We start from the raw sequence: 18,565 nt of genomic DNA, 5'->3' as shown, positions 1-18,565 counted from the left end.
CCGAGAGGTAGAACGAGAAGAAAAAGCTTGACCCACCAGTGTCCCAGTTGCTGATGTTATGGGGGGCGCTAGACTGATGCTCCAGCTGCCGCTTCATTAACTGGCTCATTGTCAGAACTCCCAGGGATCCCCTTTTCATCTGCCTATACTGAGCTAGATGGAGGAAATTAGGAGACGATTATAATAATAAATTTCCACAGCACACAAAGGCTCCACACATCCATATAGAATTTTAATTGACCCTTCATTCATTATTCATAATTTTTGGTAAATTGTATGCTTCCGTTCAAATGAAAAACTAAGGCACTCTGCTCTTCCGGACACCTTTCTTCACACAGTGAAGATGGTAACACTGCCCATTAGCACTGATTTGTCGCCTGTAAATATTTATCTCAGTTACAACTGAATGAAATATGATTATCTTCATCCACTTTTTAAATTATATACTCTGCCATGTTCTAAAAAGGATTTAAGACAAATAACAAATTTAAACATATGGCTTAACTTTCTTTAAAGAAGCTTGTACATATATTATTTCCATCTTCCTCATAGCCCTATGAGGTCCTTGTGTATGTGTGCGTGTGTGCATGATGTGTGTGTGTGCATGTATATTTTAGGGTAGGATGACACATATCAACCCCAATTTTTAGAGAGAGAAATTGAAGCAAATGAAATTATATGACTTGGAACCAGTCAGCAACTGAGGTGGTCCTAAAACCAAAACATATCAACTCCAAAGTCAATGTTGTTTTCAATTTCCATGTGAGCCTCTGCCTACTGTTTGAAAAATGTGAATCAAACAACATTCCATGAGTATATTCTAGTACACATCTTTGTTTTTAAAAAGTGGTAACATTTTTATCCTGTAAGTTAAGCATTGAAACATATCCCGTTAGTGAAATGTCAAGTTATTAGCATTTCCAAACCAGAAAACAATGAAAAACACTTTTGCCAGTAGATTGCTGAGTTGGAAAGCAGCCGCCTCCGGTCCTATTCCCAGCAGTCCCGCCAATCCCTACCAACCAGCCCAGTGAGAGAGGCAGAGCATCATGGATGCAACTTTTCTACATGACCCCAAATACCTTGTATATCTGACAACTTGTGGTAATCCTCTGTGCTATAAGAACAATTTCAGAAACTGAAGCTATCAACTACTCACCCTAGAAAGGGATGGTAGAGACTGGGATGACTGCATGGCCCCTGGAAACTCTTCAATGTTATACACAGGTTTCACAACCATGGCACCAAGGTGGCAACTTGGTGTGATGTGAAATCAATTATAACATTATTTTTAATGTAACTAGCATGCTGTTTGATTAATGGTGGTCACAACATGTTTAGCTACAAAATAACCAGCTGATAAACTGCTCAAAAGGGAAGGATGTAATGGGAATTCTTGTGTCTTAAAGTCAATATTAACCGAATTCATGGAAATGACCATTCAACCTAATACTAAACATCTCTGTTTTTTGTCGCTGATTGGTAAAACTTACAATGTTATGACTCACTTGAAAAGCACAGCTTTAAGTAAAATTCAAAAGCAGAATTCTTTTCAAAGATGTAACAAATTTAAAAATTAGCAGCATCTAGTAAGACTCAAAGAAAAATTTAAAACCTCTAATGATTGAATAATTTCTTCAATTCTCAGGTGTTTTTAAAGACAGCAGAATTCCCTGAGAATAAAATCCCTTAATGTTTAGCTCAGTGTATAAGGTACCAAGCACGATGCCTCCAAGAACACACCACCAAGAGCTATAGAATGCATGCTTTTAATGGCAAGGAGGAGAAAAGGTGGAAATCTAATGAAGTGCTAAGCTAAATCCAAAGTCTAGATCAATGATGACTTTGGGATCATGAAATATTTGTAAATTCATTTTATGGTATATTTAACTAGCATTTGAGTCCTACTGAGCTAATAATCCTATTTCAAATTATACACTAATTCACTATCTTATTTCTTCTGTTTTGTTTGTTTGTTTGTTTTTGAGACAGGGTGCACAGGCTGGAGTGGAGTGGCACGATCACAGCTCACTGCAGCCTCCATCTCCCATGCTCGAGCGATCCTCCCACTTTATCCTCCTCAGTAGCTGGGTCTACAGGTGTGCGCCACCACGACTGGCTAATTTTTAATTTTTTTTTAGAGACCAGGGCCTCACTATGCTACCTAGGCTGGTCTCAAATTCCTGGGCTCAAGTGATCCTCCTGCCTCAGCTTCCCAAGTGCTGGGATTACAGGCGTGAGCCACTGCACCCAGCCCACTATCTTTTATTAAAGATTACTCATACAAATTAGGAGAAGATACACTTTCGTGATTTTAGTATGTGGACATAAAATTAGCATTTTATCATGTGATCAAACAGATTTTTGTAACAGAAGAAGAATAATTAGATTCAGAACTGGCCATTCTTCTTTGCAACCAAAAGGGCAAATAACTGCCATTTGGAAACTATTTCTTAGAATTTCCATAATACTTATTATGACTGAATTTGAATTATTTAAAAGAAGTGTGGTATACTAAAAATGAACATGGGTTCATAAGTCTAAAGGGCCTAGCATCAATTCCTGACCCTATCACTTAGTAGGTATTTGACTTTAGGCAAGTCATTTAGCTTCTCTGGACCTCAATTACCTAATCTCTAAAATGGGGGGGCCAACAACATCTATCATGCATGTGCTGATGCCAGAACTGGATCAGATAACAATGTGTGTGAGCCACTTGGCACAGTGCCTAGCACATGATAGATGTTAAGTAGATAGTAGCTATAATTACTATTATGACTGCAAACTCCTGGAGAACAAGTGGGGTTTTATTTATTCACTTTTGACCTCCAGTGCCAAGCACAGTGTCTGGCATTCAGCAGACACTTAATAAATAGTTGCTGAATGAATGAATGCATGAATGAATGAACAATGAAGATGATGATGTTCCAAACTACCAGTCCAATATTTAAGATCTTTATCTGTTTTTTTCAGGATCATCAAAAGATGGTCAAATGAAAATTATTAAATAGCTTTTCAGGCAATGTCCACATGGAACACAACATTTATCAGCACATATGACAAAGGTTTATAGAAGTTGCACCTCTGTTCGTATCTCTGATTCTTGGTAAGAATGTTTCATGCTAAGGTCTCGTAATTAACCCCACTGAGACAGATAGACACCCTTACAGAACTTTCAGTGGAACTCAAGCTCTCATGGACAAAATCTAGGACCCAGTGACAGAAGCCAGTTTCAAAATACTTGCCTTCTACAGGTCCTGTAAAATGTCATGCCATTTCTACTCTCCAATCCAAAAGAGCTAAATTCAGTCATGACTTTGGGAATATGATATATCACACATTTATTTTACGATAACCTAGATCGCAATGAGGGAGGCGACTCAAATTAAATAAGTGTTCCATGTAAAATTCTGCCATAGACAATGCTTTTCATGTGCCTCAGAACCAGTTTTATGTTCAGGTTATACAATTTTTATTTTATTGAATAATGGAATTCAGTGATCATTCCTTAACAAATTAGGGTATTTGGCTAGTCAGCAACCATAGTGATTTATCAAACACTAGCGATATGGATGAAAGTGGGCCATCCTACACCTCAGGGTCTCTGAGAACATACAACATACTGTCACCAAGGAAGCTGATGCACCATTAAAATATATATACAATACCAAGATTGGAAAAATTGAAAACAAGGCAGCAGACAGTGTTCCAAAATAAAAGTACAGCTGAAATAATCAGCAGAGGAAATCTTACTTGATATTGAGGAATGGCTACTTGTTTCCGGCGCACCTGCTTCTAACGTAGGGGCAGATGAAGATTCTCGTGGCATTTCCAAAGTTGAAAGTCCTTTAGTAGAAGGATCTACAAACAGAAATATTATTTAAAACTCAGTACACTGATTAAAGGCAAGTTCAAGAACCTTTTCTATATATTTTCCCTTTTGCCTACTACAACCATTCAAATCTTTATACATTTTCCAGGCCTAATAATTACTTTCATGGAATTACATACACACTGATTACAATGTTCCAGGGAGAGCTGATTCTGTGTGACATTCTGCACCTATGGATCTGCCTTTTGGAGATTAATGACAGCAAAATTACAGAGCTAAAGTTCAGCTGCTCACAATGCATATCCCCAAACAAATTCCTTAACTTTTCTGTACTGAATTTCTTTTCATCCACGACCTAAATATGCTTACTAGTTCATCCCTATCTCCTGTCTAGCTACTCCACCTTTATCTGACAATTTCCTACTCATCATTGGCATCTCAATTTATATAGAAAAATTCCTCCTTTAGGGAGGCTTCCATGACTTCTCTCCACAAAAACATACAAACAAAAATGCTGGGTCAGGTGCGCTTTTGATGTAATCACAGAGCACCTTGTCTTTAACCTTCTCCAGACTTACCACACTATAATCCAATTGTCTGTTTCCTTGCCCATAACCTTCGCTAACCCTTAAGTGATTTAGGAGCATGGACTGTACTCAACCCAAAATAAATATGCATGGTTAATTCAGATTTTGTATTTTATGCATTGAGCAAGAAACAGACTGTCATTGGTTCTCCTATTTGACAAATGTTAAATTTAAAGTGAAATTTTTCTGCATATAATATTGTCTTATTCACCTATCAGTAATGGGAAACACTCTGTCCCACATTATTCTAGTTAATCATAAATTATTTTTCAAAACCTGCTGAAAAGTTGACTGGCTTCTTTCCAAACCTTCTTGCCATCTTAGGCAGCACCATGCAGTGAATATACTGAGCATCTTGCTAGCCTGGAGTTACCACCATGGGCTTCCATGACTACGCTGTACTGGAATTCAGGGATGTCAATCCCAAACGGCTTCAAGTTCTTAAGCTTAATAGTGTTTCTGTCTCATCCTTGCCATGGTGCCAGTTGTTTTTTCTTGCCAGAGAGCAAACCTCATACATTCATACAAACATACAATGTAAGGAAACAAATACCATTCTATTATTGGATGATCATTAAACTTGCTAAACTATAGAACAGATCCTAGGTGAGGGTCTGGGAGAAAAGCTTCTGAGCACTGACTTCAACCCATCTATTTTTGATTCTCAGAGGTCTTTCTGAGTAGGTCTGGTCGCCAAATTAATAACCTCTTGATAACAAAAAAAGCATAATTCTTATAAAGTTTCCCAAACCCTCTTAATAAAGCATAAAATAACAACTAATGTTAAATTACTTTAGCCATTAAGATAGTAAAGATCGGGTATGACTTTTCTCTTAGGTATCCTCCCCAAACCACTAATCAAAAACATGCATGACTGTTTCTCTCACCCTTACTGGCCTGCATTCTATACAGGCTACAACTGACGCCTAATAATCTCACCAATAATGCTAGTGAAAAGCTTAAAGCTAATTTTCAAGGACTCTCTGAAAGATTATTAAGACTTTTAGAGTTTTGGCATGCCTATTTGTGTGTGTGTGTGTATATGTGTGTGTGTAAGATGGAGTCTTGCTCTATTGCCCAGTCTGGAGTGCAGTGGCATGAACTCAGCTCACTGCAACTTCCGCTTCCTAGGTTCAAGTGATTTTCCTGCCTCCGCCTTCTTAGTAGCTGGGATGATAGGCACCCACCACCATGCCCAGCTAATTTTTGTATTTTTAGTAGAGACAGGGTTTCACCATGTTGACCAAACTGGTCTCGAACTCCTGACCTCAGGTGATCCACCCACCTTGGCCTCCCAAAGTCCTCGGATTACAGGCATGAGCCACCATGCCTGGCCTTGGCATACCTATTAAAATCCTTGGTGTATCTTTAATTTTAAAGAAACGTCTTACTATAACAAGGTCAGTAATAATCATTAGTGTACTAAGATTCTGTCAGCGAGGCAATCTTTCCTCAGCCCTCCATCATTTTATGAAACTTTTACTTGTATAAATTTAAGATAAATATCTGAATAGAGCTATCCACTCGGCTTAAAATATTTGTATTCAATTTTTTATAGTGATGGGCAGAAAATGTCAGGCTATCCTTTCATTCCTTCATCAGACATTTGCCAGCTCTCTTTTAGTCACTTGCAATACAATCAGTGAACAAACCAAACAAAATATTTGCCTTCAGGAGCTTTTATTTTGGTGGGGAGAGACAGATAATAATTAATATGCATAAAAGTGAATAAATTGTTATATGTTGGAAGATCAATTCCCTGTAGGAAAGAAACAGAGAAGAGAAAGAGAGACATCAAGATGCCAGGTAAGGACTGGAGTGTGGGGCATAGCCCAGGGCAGGCCTCACAGAGAACCTCGTGTTGGGTCAAAGAATTAAAAGAATGGAGAGAATGAGCCACAGATATCTGGCAGTTCCAGGTTGAGGGAGCAATCAGTGGAAAGGCCCAAAGGTAAGGAATACAGACCTCACAAGTGGTCACTGTGACTAAGTAGCATTGTGGTGAGAATAGTGCGAATGCAGTTGAGAGCCAGTGAGGACTAGGACCACGTAGGGCTTTGCAGGAATTTAAAGAACTTGAGCTTTTGCTGTGAACGAAATAGGGAGTCACTGGAAGGCTTCAAACAGGAGAATGGTGTAATCTCCTATTTTAAAGGATCACTCAGGCTGTTGTGTTGAGAGAGCATGAAGGTAATAGGAGTATAAAGTGGGAGACCAGTCAGGAGGGTGTAGCAGTTCATCAAGGTCAGAGACGTCAGTGGCTCAGGCCAGGGTGGAAACAGTGGAAGTAAGAAGAAGGTGCCACATTCTGGATGTGTTTTGAAGGTAGATTAAGGTTGCCAGATTAAATAGAGGATGCTCAGTTAGATGTTAATTTCAGAAAAACAACAGGTAATATTTTAGTATGAGTAAAAAAAAAAAAGTCCCATGCAATATTTGAGAGACATGCAATATTTGAGAGATGTGGCCCCAATTCTTCATATCTCCCTGAATCCATCCTTTCACCGTGTGACTTTAAAGGTCCACCACTAAAGAGGAAGAGTATATTTCCCCTCTTGACTTTGGTTCAGCCATGTGATTTGCTTTGGCTGACAGAATGGTTGCAAGAATAACATGGCCAGAGGCTTGGAAAGTGCCTCTGCAACTGGGCTTGTTCTTTTGTGACTCTGCCATCACCATTAGAATATTTCCAGGCTTCAAGGTCAGCAGGCATGAGAAGCAGAGCCTCGCCATCCAAGCCTTGGCCAATCCCTAGATGAGTCATAGACTCTCAAACTAAATAAATATTTACTGTTGTATGCTGCTGAGGTGTTTGTTACACAGCATTATTCCAGCAATAGGTCACTGATGGTTGTCTTAGCATAGAGACAATATGTAAAGGCTAAAACCAGACGAGACCATAGAGAGAGTGAGTTCATAGAGAAGAGACTAGGATCAAGGACAGAGATCACAAGTCATTCTGTCATTAGGGAGATAGAGAGGAACCAAACAGAATGATGGGGTGACCAACAGTGTCAAAGATTGCAGATATGTCAGCATCAGACCTCATGGCTGACTGCTGGCAGATTTAGCAGTGAAGGACACTGGTGACCTTGACAACTGCTGTTTGGGTGAAATAGTGGGAATGAAAGTTTCATAGGAATGATTTTTTTTAAGAGACAGGGTATCACCATGTTGTCCAGGCTGGAGTGCTGTGGCTATTCACAAGTGCAATCATAGCACACTATAGCCTCCAACTCCTGGGCTCAAGAGATCCTCCTGCCTCAGCCCCCCAAGTAGCTGTGATGACAGGTATGTGCCACCATGCCTGGCTTATGAACAGCTTTTAGAACTAATAGAATGGAAGAAAACTGGCGATAGTATAGAGTTGTCTCTTCCAAACTCTATACTAAAACATTAAAAATGATACCAAAAATTAAATGATATAAAAATTTAAAATGATACCAGTCAACATTATGTTTCTGTTTTCTTTTAATTTTAATCCATTAGTATGTTTTAGTATAGAGTTTGGAAGAGACAACTCTAATAGAATTTGGAAGAGACAACTTTATACTATCTCTTCCAAAATGTTTTGCTACAAGGAAAGAAGTAAAATGGGATAACAGTTGGGAGAACATGCATCAAGTGCTTTTGTTTGTTTAAGAAAGAGAAATAAGATTGTTTGTAGGCTCAAGTCAAGGGTCCTTTAGGAAAAAAAAAATACTAAGGGAGGATACAGAGGGGAGAATTTTAGGGGCCAATATTCTTGAGTAAGCTAGAGAGATAGAATCTTGTCCACATGTGGAAAGGCTGGGTGTAGACAGGAATACAGACAGTTAACCTATAGCCCCAGCCAGGAAGTCCAGGTGTGTAGGTGCAGAGGCTGGAAGGTGGGCAGATAAGGTGGTAGGAGGCTGTGGAAAGTCCTTTTAATTATGTCAGTTGGAAGACTTATTGAAAGTTCAGGCAGAAAAGTAGCTATGAAATAGTCATTTAGGAGACTGGAAATGTGAATGGACCAGGAAAATACATTATGATTGCCAGGTTGAAGGACCCAGTCGAGGTTCATGGCCATTAATTTAAAATGATACCAGTCAACATTGTGTGTTTTTGTTTTACTTTTTTTAAATTTTATTTTGTGCATGTGTAGTTGTACTTCATACAATTTCATTTGCAAAATCAGGCAGTGGGGCAGATTTGGCCCATGTGCTATTGCTGGCCAGTCCTGGAGCTATGCTTTCACTAGTCATGTTAAGGAATTCAAGCATGTTTCTTAATTTTCTTTTAACTTCTTGAACAATGCATTATGTGTTTTTACCCAGTCACATTCACCTGATAGGTGCAGGTACCAGTAGAGGGAGAGTTGGTTTTAACACGGGTTGTGTTTAGCCAAGCAAATCTCAAAAGGGAAAGGCCCGAGAGGGTGCAGGCAGGGAGGAATTGCATTGATAGCCTTGAGTGTAAGTTGAGTAAGGAGAAAAGATGTGAAGTAGGGGAGGGACAGCAAAAAATACTTGGATCAATACATGATTATCCAGGGAGAGAAGAAATGGTAATCAGAGAATGAGAGATGTGAAAGTAAGATCATGAAGAGGTTGCAGTTATTGGCAAATAATAAGGTCTGCGATGTGACCATGGGTGGGAGCAGCTGAGCTAAGGTGGAGGATTAAAAAAAACAATCGCTGGAGAAGATGCATTCGAGGAAACCAAGTGTCAGGAGTGTCATCTACACTAATATTAAAATCCATAGGAATTACAGCAGGAATAATTTAGGAAAGAGTGAGAAGGGCCACGAATCAAATTTGTCAACAAGTGAAGAAGAGCCAGGGTTCGTGATGGCACAGCAATGCAAGTAGTGGGTTCTGTGGTCTGAGGGTATGCAGCTCAGAGCGAAGGTTTCTAGAGACAAGAAGGGAAGGGTCTGGAAGGGGCAGTGTGGAACAAGGAAGATGCTGCCCCCGGCCAAGTCCAGTGACATGGGCTGTAGGGAAAGCAATGCCCTTGGGGAGAGCTGGGCTTCCACTAGACTCAGAAGGCAAGGGAAATAGAGGAGAGAGAACATGTGTGAGGAATTTTGCTCATAAAGGACCATGAATTTCCTAGGACACAGGGGAAGGGTTTCAGGAGCCAGGGTAACAAGGGAGAAAGCTTCAGAACAGAAGGTATGCAAGGCCTTGTGGAGCTCTGAGTGAGGGATATGAAGGACGACCCAGTACTCTAGGGACTGACATAAACAGAGTGAAGTGCACAGTAAGATGAGTCCTGGACTCCTGGCAGTTAGCAAGGGTAAGGCTGTGCATTTGGGACGGTTTGGAGGGGCAAGTGTCTGGGTCTCCCTCACTACTGATGATGAAGGCAGGAAAGTCTGGGGATGCCTGGGTCATGCTCTGAGCACACAGGACTCCTCCCCATGCCCAGCAAGGAGGGGCAGAAGAGGTCAGATCAGAGTCAGTGAGAGGCAAAGCCCTATGGAGACATAAAATTATGATGACAGTATAATATATATATGTTATATATTATATATGTTATATAATAATATATGTTATGCCATTTTAAAGACATGTTATAATTATCATGTATTTTTCCCTTGTTCTGTTAACAAATGTATGAATACAAAACCACTTTCCTCCCTGGTAGTCTGGGGAACGATCAAACACAAGGGTGAATAAAGAAGGCAACACAGTTGCACACACAAACCTGCACGCTAGAACCTACATGCAACCTACACATCACAGAGACTCACCCTGTGGACCTCAGCTTCGTATGCACCTGCCCTATAGACCTCTATCATTTCTAGGTCAGTGCCGTCCTCCTTCCATATGCAGCCATTTTCCTGGCCCCAAACAATAAAAAGGTGTCCCAGTTTTCCTGAAAGCCTTCTTAACTTCTTAAACTTTGTTGTTATGAACAAGGACCCTTTTTTCCCTGCCTGGCTGGAGCATGACCCTTTCTGAATACGCTAATGTTCATTCAACAGAGTTTTACAGCACGTTTTTGAGGTAGACAGCTCTGTCCTATGGGCTAGATGACAGCTAGAAACCTCTGGAAATGCCTGAGGCAAATAAAAAAGCCAGGTGCATCCCCTCAGAAGTTGCTTTTGTGTGGAATAGCAGGAAAACGTGACTAGAATCAGGCACTGCTTCTGTCTGGCCATGTGACCTGGTGCATCACCTCCTCTAAGCCTCGGTATCTTCCTGTATAACATGAGGGGCTAAGCTAGAGGTCTTTAAGACCTTCACCAGTTTTTAACCTTCCACAGTCTATATATCTACTAAAATAATCACCCCTAGCCAATTCCATTTTTTCTAAAGTCCCATTAACTTTTTTTTTAAGATGGAGTCTCACTCTGTCACCAGGCTGGAGTGCAGTGGCGTGATCTCACCTTACTGCAACCCCAGGTTCAAGCAATTCTCCTGCCTCAGCCTCCTGAGTAGCTGGAACGATAGGTGTGCGCCACCACACCCAGCTAATTTTTGTGTTCTTAGTAGAGACGGGGTTTCGCCATGTTGGCCAGGATGGTCTCGATCTCTTGACCTTGTGATCTGCCTGCCTTGGCCTCCCAAAGTGTTGGGATTGCAGGCATGAACCACCACACCCATCCCCATTAACTTATTTTAAAAGATCTGAACTAAGAAATGAAGATGGGTTCTGATCAGTGTCACAGTAACATTACAGAAGACTGTGTTATAGGATGGGATGGATCATGGGCTTGCCATTTCTTTCAAGTTATCTTTCTTAGAAACAATGCCTCCAAGCAAACATAAGAAATGGCCCTGATGCAGGAAATCCATGGGCAGTGACAACTTCGTCACCAAGTGATGACTGTGGGTTAGGGTCTAGGCTGTAACTGGTATTTTTTGGTTTCTGATATTTGGTTAGTATCTACAATCAGCTGTATGCCCTGTAAATGATTGTACAGTCAATTCTTAATCATTCTAAGCACTGTTTGCTTTAGTTTAGCCCTTCACATTGGTTCCTTCTTTGGACTATATCATAGCTCACTAGTATAGAGTAGAGAAAAAAAGAAAGCAAAGAGTTCAAGTTAATGACTTTTGCTGTTTGAGGAAGGCTAAGATGATACCTGGATTATCCCGATACGAATTAACCAGTGCATCTCATTGCCAAGGGTGGTCAAGAATTGACTGCAGAGTTTAAAACAACAAAAACAGAAACATTTATGGAGCCAGTAGAACCACATCTGCATCCAACATTGTCCACTAAACCGGAAGGATTCAGAGTGATTGCAAAGCCATTATAATGTCACACCCTGACATTATAAGAGTTTGAGTCTGATGCATATTCAGTGCCAGTACCCTACCAAACAAGATGCACAAACTTAAAGTTAAGGCTGGGAGAAAGAAGAGAGGCAAGCTTACCTGGATCTTTCTGTTCTCCCAGTTTGTCTAGAATGTTGAAGGAGATGTCGAGGTACTCTCTCTGGATAGCACTGACAGCAATCTTCCTCTGCTTCCTCTGCCTGGGAACAATCTGAATCTTAAATTCGGATTCCTCAGCTCCATCCTCTTCCACCTTCCTTTCAGGATTCTGTTCTGTATCAGATTCTGCACTGGTATCAGGCTTCTCACTTTCTGTGGGGTTCTCCGCATCTTCGGGGACTTTGAGGAGGACGGTTTTTGCCCCTGAACTTGGCATCAGCTCCCCAGGCTTCTCCCCTTCGGTGCCCGGGTCAGGGTGATCATCCAGCGACATCGCAGGGAGAGCAAACGACTTCTGAAGGAGGTCTCGTTTTTGCTTCAGCGTTAGTGGGCTACCGCAGGAGAACTCCGGCAGCTCCTCTGGCTTTGAGGATCCTTCGGCGTCCATAGGGTCTTCCAGAGTGATGAGGGCAGGGTCCGTGTTCCCTGCTGACTGATTATTTCCTGAGTCCTTAGAAGAAAAGTCTTTGGAACAATCCTCCACACTTACTTGCACAAGCGGAGTTGTGCTCAGGCTGAGGACGGAGGGATGGCTGGGGATGGCAGGACAGGAGGCAGCATTTTTAGCAGAGGAGCCGTCATTGCCTTGGTTCATCATCTCCTCTTCTTCATCACTCTCGACTATTCTGAGAGGGGGAAGAGGCTCAAATACAAGAGAGTCGCTGTCGGAGGTTGAGAGTATAGAGTGTTTTTCAGGCCCCGATGTTGAATCTGAGGACAGATCTATCAGATCTAAATCCTCTTTAGGAGCAGGCTTTACTGGTGAGTCAACTTTCACCTCAAACGTCTCCATACAGTTTAACCTAACCTCTGGTATGACAGGCCTTCGAGCATCTGGAAACCCTTCCAGAGCTGGGTTCTCGGGGATTTCACTATTGTCAGGCCTCGTAGCAGAGTTCTGTCTAGAACGTCCAGGGTCGTTTGGTCTTTGTGCGACATACGCAGCTTGGGTCAGAGGCTTCTCTATGTCACACCGATCTATGCACGACTTCCTACGATGTTCGTCTAATGTAAACAAAAGCGAGTCTGCATTCCCTATATCAAGAGATTTTTGTTTGAAAGAGCGCAGCTTTTTTTTCGGAATGCTTTCTTCTCTCACACAGTGGAGAAGGCTGTCTTGTAATGCACCCGTCTCTCTATATTCAGCCAGTTCTATTTCACCTGATCAAAACAGAAAAAGCTAGTACTATTTTACTTGGAGATTTCACCATTTTTTTCCCCTCATCCTTGGGCATACAATTGGCATAAATCATTATCACAATCCCAGCTCCACCAGGAGGGAAAACGAATTTTCTGGCCAAGTTTTTGGAAGGTTCGTTCTAATTTCAAAAACTGGAAAATTTAGGAATGAAAGACACCAAAATGGCAGTTTAAGATCTGATTTCCAAAATCGGACTTCGGGATAATTCCTCAGCTCTGTTCATTTGTGCATAGGAGAGGGGATCATTTTTTGGCTGAGGCAGATCTAGGAAACTGTATTCAAATCGTGTGGAAGAGAAGCAAACATTTTGCAACAAATCAAATCAAGCAATGGCCCTCAAAGACGATCATGACATTAATGATGTATCTGTCGATTCACGTATATATATAACTGTGTATATATATATACTGTTTGTGCATACATATATATAAATCAACGGTATTAAAATGTGTAGTAACATAATAAAATTAAGATTTCACCCCAAACAAACGGTAGAGTACAACATTTCTGCATAAAATTACTAAGAGAAAAAATTCATACTTCTCTGAACATTCATCTCAACCGGCTGATATTTCACCATTTTGCTGCCGCCTATTCTTTTCAATCTTGCAAAAAAAGTTTGAGACTCTTTATTGCAGGGTCCAGTAGGTGTATCATGAATATCAGATTCATCAAAAACACTATCTTCTTCTAATTGGGGAGAGAAAGTCAAAATTACACTTAAGAGGTTATTCTCTCTTAGGCTGTGTCTACACAAGCATTTCAATGAAAGCATTATGGAACAAGGTCTGGGGTAGTTTCTGCACCAGCCCAAGTCTAGCTATGGGTTGGTATTTCATCCAGGCATCAAATTATCTATCTAGTGGACAGAGGAAGCTGTTACAAGATTGCCCATCACTTTTCACATGACAATTGGCAGCATTTTTAAAGAGAGGCTTCTTGGGAGTCCAACAGTGCCTTTTTGGGAAACTTTTCCAGTACGCTTAACACCAGATGACACATAGATGTCAGCTACTTTTTCCAGGAGCCTGTGACACTGCTTGGACTTGCCTGTGTTGCGTGGATTTTCAGGCTGATTTGGCGAAAGGAAATTAAACAAAATGAGTGGATCTTGGCCTTTCCAAAAAAGAAAAAAAAAAATCTGCCTTTCTGGGATTTGGTAACTGGCATAGACACAGCCTAACAGTACATGCACCTTATATGGTGTGAATGCAAAATACTGTACTCTACATTTGATAATGAGACACGCAACACACAGAAAAAGCTTAGAAAAGCCACTTGTCATCTCAAAAGCTCCACGAATGATTATGGACTGAAAGAGTAAACAAAGGAAAAAGAAAACAGAAAATAACATTTCCTCCTATTAAAGTAAGACTCTTCTCTGAGGAGTTTACCGCGTGTAACTATTACAGATCTCATGAATCCCAGAAAGAATCTTTGACACTTACGATCCTTAATCTTATATAAACAAATCGGTCACTTCGAATGCCTAGTGAACTTGTTTCTACGTCCTCCCTTCTATACCCATGTGGCCATTTTAAAATGCAAGATAAACCCCAAAATATGTTAATGAGGAAAGAATTGATATGTTGCAACCCACAAAGTTTACTTAACCAATTTTCTTCTTTCATTCTTTTGAAAGGCGAAAGCCACGTACAAAGTGGCAACAGAAAAGGTTACTAAAATGCATTTAATAGCACCATAAATGGAGTTAACCTATTATTCAAGTTGAATATCACTGACCTAATGATGTTTGGCCTGTATGTACATCTACGTATATGACAGATGAGGCTCAGCTGTGATTATGATTATTCAAGGTTTTTTTTTAGCATAAGGGCATTACATGCATCAAGTTTTAAGGACTCGTCCTGTTCTAATGCACAAAATTCTACAAGTAAATGAAACTTGAAGCAGTAAATTTTAGGTGAAATGACCATAGTAAACTTTTTAATTAAATAAAAATAAATGTTAACAATCAAAATGAATTTGTTTTTAAACCCAGTGAACATCCACAAAGATGGGAACGCCTATCAAATCCCCATGTTTCTGGGAAAGTGCAACACAATAATCTGTTTTACTTCTCTATTTCCTTTTTATAAAAATATCCTTTGAAAAATGCAGTTTTTCCAACCAATAGTTACGTGATTTGCATTACATAACTTTGAAGTGATTTTCCAAACGCATTGAACAATCAATACTGAAAGACCACAAGATGGCGCCTCCCATCCAGAAAGGTTCATCAGGGTTTGGCCCAAACACTAAGCCCACACTGAAAACATCCATAGCTTAACAGATCTCCCCAATTTCCCAGAGACCAAACCCTAAACTGGTAGACAAAATATTCTTCAGGAAGGATCTGAATGGTACCAGAACTTAAAGAACCTAGTTCTCGAGTTCCATCTGTAGCCAAACTAGATTTCTGGAACATTCAGCAATAATAAACAGTGGAACACCAGCTACAATGTACACTTTTGAGACATCTCCAGAGCAGTCCTACCAAAAGAGACTCTACTAACCTCACAAAGGGTCATTGGACACTTGGTTTTCTCCAAAGACTAGATTAAATGATGTCAATTTAAAATCTAGTCAGCCATGATTTCCACTAAAAACTGAAAATATACACCCTGGTCCTTTATGTCGCACCTGAAAACAGGCTGCAATTTTACTCTAGCTAAAGTTGCATTCTACTGCCTCCTTTTAGAAAAAGGTAGCAATAGAAAAAAGTGTTTATAGTGGAGATAACTTACACCTATGCAGCAAAATGTTTCATTTCCCTTGCTTTGAATCACTTTGTATTGCATTAAAAGGCTAGGAAAAAGCACTTCAGCAAACTTAGACTCCATTGAAACTGTATGAGCACAAAGGTCAGGGGCAAACTAGAAACCTATGAAGAATGGCTCCACTGTGTGCCAACCAAGACTTACTTTATAGCCCAAAATCGAGACGCTTCTAATACGTAAGAAAAGGCTTATGAAGGTTCCTGAATCAAACAGCAGAAAATATTTTACAAAATATTATTTCTTACGATATAGGTTTTAGAAGCATATCAATTATTCCTCTCGAATGCTCAATTTTAAAGTTAAAGCAGCAACATTCATGGGAAGCTGGAAAATTAAGAAAGCGATTTTCTTTTTACTTCAGAATGATATCTGGGAACACTCCTGTATCTGATAAGAAAACATTGTCCAGAAATCTATTATGTATTGAAGCTAGGTTTGGGATGCAATTTAGATATGTACCTTTTTCTTTTTCGCTGTATCTGCTTATGTTACTGTTGTCACTGTACAAAGGTCCTGCCGTGGCATGGGGCTTGCAGCTATGATACTGCGCATTGAGTGTATTGACTGTTATGTGAATCAGATGCAGCAGGATCTTGCTGATATCACAGTCTCGGTATGGATACTGCCCAATGAAACGAGGGAGAAAAAGATAAATGGTTATTTTAAAGGGTAAGTTTTTCCACCTGATCTTGCCAGATACTGTTTGCAGTATCTCTTGGGGATAAATATATATATATGAGAGAGAGAGAGAGAGAGAGAGAGATAGTGAGAGAGAGAGAGAGAGAGAAGTAGAAAGAGATTCTGCTCATGGCCTTATTTATTTGTTTAGTTAGAGACAGGGTCTCATTCTGTCACCCAGGTTGGAGTGCAGTGGTGTGATCATAGCTCACTGCAACCTCAACCTACCAGGCTCAGGTGATCCTCCCACCTCAGCCTCCCAAGTAGGTGGGACCAGGCATGTGCAATGCTTGGCTAATTTTTTGCTGAGACAGGATTTCACCATGTTGCTGAGACTGGGCTCGAACTCCTGTACTCAGGCAACCCACCCACCTCGGCCTCCTATAAGTGCTGGGATTACAGGAGTGAGCCACCATGCCCTCCTCCATGGCCTTATTTTTACAAGGGACTATATTCCTTTCCTCCTTCACCAAACCACTGACAGCAAGGCATGCCAGTTCATAGTTACAGTTCTTTCCAAGAAAATTATCTGGCATAAACATTTAGCGGGTGAATACAATTTCAGATATCTTTTTTGTTTTCTGAAATAATAATTAATACTTAGATAAAATATGAGACTGAGTATAAACACTATAAACAGAGGTTCTTGATCAATAGCCTACCATTTATCATTCTTTGTTTTAAACATTTTTAGAGCATGTATCGACAGGGCCTCCCATTTCTATTTTCATTTCAATAGCTCTTTGGTTCTTAACAGTGATTGCATATCCTGATCTTCCTTCCAAAGGTCAAACTTCTATTCTACAAAATTTTCAACTAAAGACTCAGGTGTTCTCCTTATGCTGCATGCTCTCTAAGAGAACCACTGCATCTAAAACAGCAGTGACCACCCAGCTCACCTTGTAAAGGATGACAAGCAAGGCCTTCAACCACATCTGCCGGATGTGAGGCTTTAGGGACCAGAGGGAGCAACGAGGTGGCTGTTGGAAATAATGCCGGAGTTGAGGACAAGAGCAGTATTTGAGCACCTGAACCACTAAGGGGAGAAGGTGTTTTCCCAAGTTAATGTTATAGTCCATAACCTGAAATAGAAAAAATATTAATAACTGATGGAAAGCTACAAAGAACACTCAGAAGTCAAAAGGAAAAATGTGAGCCATCCCAGTGGTTAAAATTTTTAACAGGCAAAATATTTAACAGGCACCCCACAAAATATTAAAAGTAATGGCTAGTACGCAAGAAGGAGGAAAAGTCCAACCTCACAAAAAATTTTTGAAACTTGTAAATGAAAATAGTTTTAATCTAATTAATTATTTATTTCAGTACCTATTGAAAATAAAATTTTATCCATTCAACTATTAACCAGAGTTAAACTAGACAATGAAGAAACCTAATATTGGTAACCACCTGCAGAAATGGGAATTCATGGACAACCGGCCATACTTGGTTCAATCTTTGAACCAAGTATTATACCAACCAAACTTGGTACAATCTTTCAGGAGAACAATTTAGCAATATGCATTCAGGAATAAGAAAAAGCACATGCCAGGTGCAATGACTCATGCCTGCAATCCCAGCACTTTGGGAGGCTGAGGCAGACAGATTGCTTGAGCCCAAGAGTATGAGACCCCCTCAGGCAACATGCCGAAACCCTGTCTCTACCAGAAATACAGTAAGTTAATTCGGTGTGGTAGCACACACCTATACTCCTAGCTACTCGGGAGGCTGAACTGGGAGGATCCTCTGAGCCTGGGATGTCGAGGCTGCAGTGAGCCATGATCATAACACTGCACGCCAGCCTGGGCTACCAGAGTGAGACCCTGTCTCAAAAAAAAAAAAAAAAAAAAGGAAAAAAGAGAAAGAAAGAAAAATCCCATACCTCCAATACAACCATTAAATATATCCCAAAGAAATAATCAGACAAGTGTTCCAAAATGTATGTTAAAGAAATTCAACATGGCTTTGTTTATAGTCACCCCAAACTGAAATCAACCTCCATATTCAATAATATGGGATTAGACAAATAAAATACTGTTTGTATAACTACAGAATACTATGTAAGCATTACACAG

The 18,565-nt window shown here is 40.2% G+C and overlaps 1 protein-coding gene across 3 annotated transcripts in view; it reads right to left on the bottom strand.

The window, feature by feature from the left end:
- Positions 1-18,565, bottom strand: part of UNC79 (unc-79 homolog, NALCN channel complex subunit) — a 371,443-nt gene that overhangs the window by 75,542 nt on the left and 277,336 nt on the right. For 2 of the 3 annotated variants that reach the window (XM_025391812.1, XM_025391813.1), the window contains 6 exons: positions 17,393-17,575; positions 16,275-16,437; positions 13,576-13,725; positions 11,775-12,995; positions 3,754-3,861; positions 37-153 (listed from right to left, as the gene is read on the bottom strand). In XM_025391812.1, the coding sequence (XP_025247597.1) occupies positions 37-153; positions 3,754-3,861; positions 11,775-12,995; positions 13,576-13,725; positions 16,275-16,437; positions 17,393-17,575 (1,942 nt within the window). The remainder of the gene's footprint in view (positions 1-36; positions 154-3,753; positions 3,862-11,774; positions 12,996-13,575; positions 13,726-16,274; positions 16,438-17,392; positions 17,576-18,565) is intronic. The other variant, XM_025391814.1, reaches the window with a different exon arrangement.

This window comes from Theropithecus gelada, chromosome 7b (assembly GCF_003255815.1).
Source record: "Theropithecus gelada isolate Dixy chromosome 7b, Tgel_1.0, whole genome shotgun sequence".
NCBI classification, from domain to species: Eukaryota; Metazoa; Chordata; class Mammalia; order Primates; family Cercopithecidae; genus Theropithecus; species Theropithecus gelada.
Note: the sequence above shows the minus strand (reverse complement) of the source record. Positions and strands in the feature narration are given on the sequence as shown.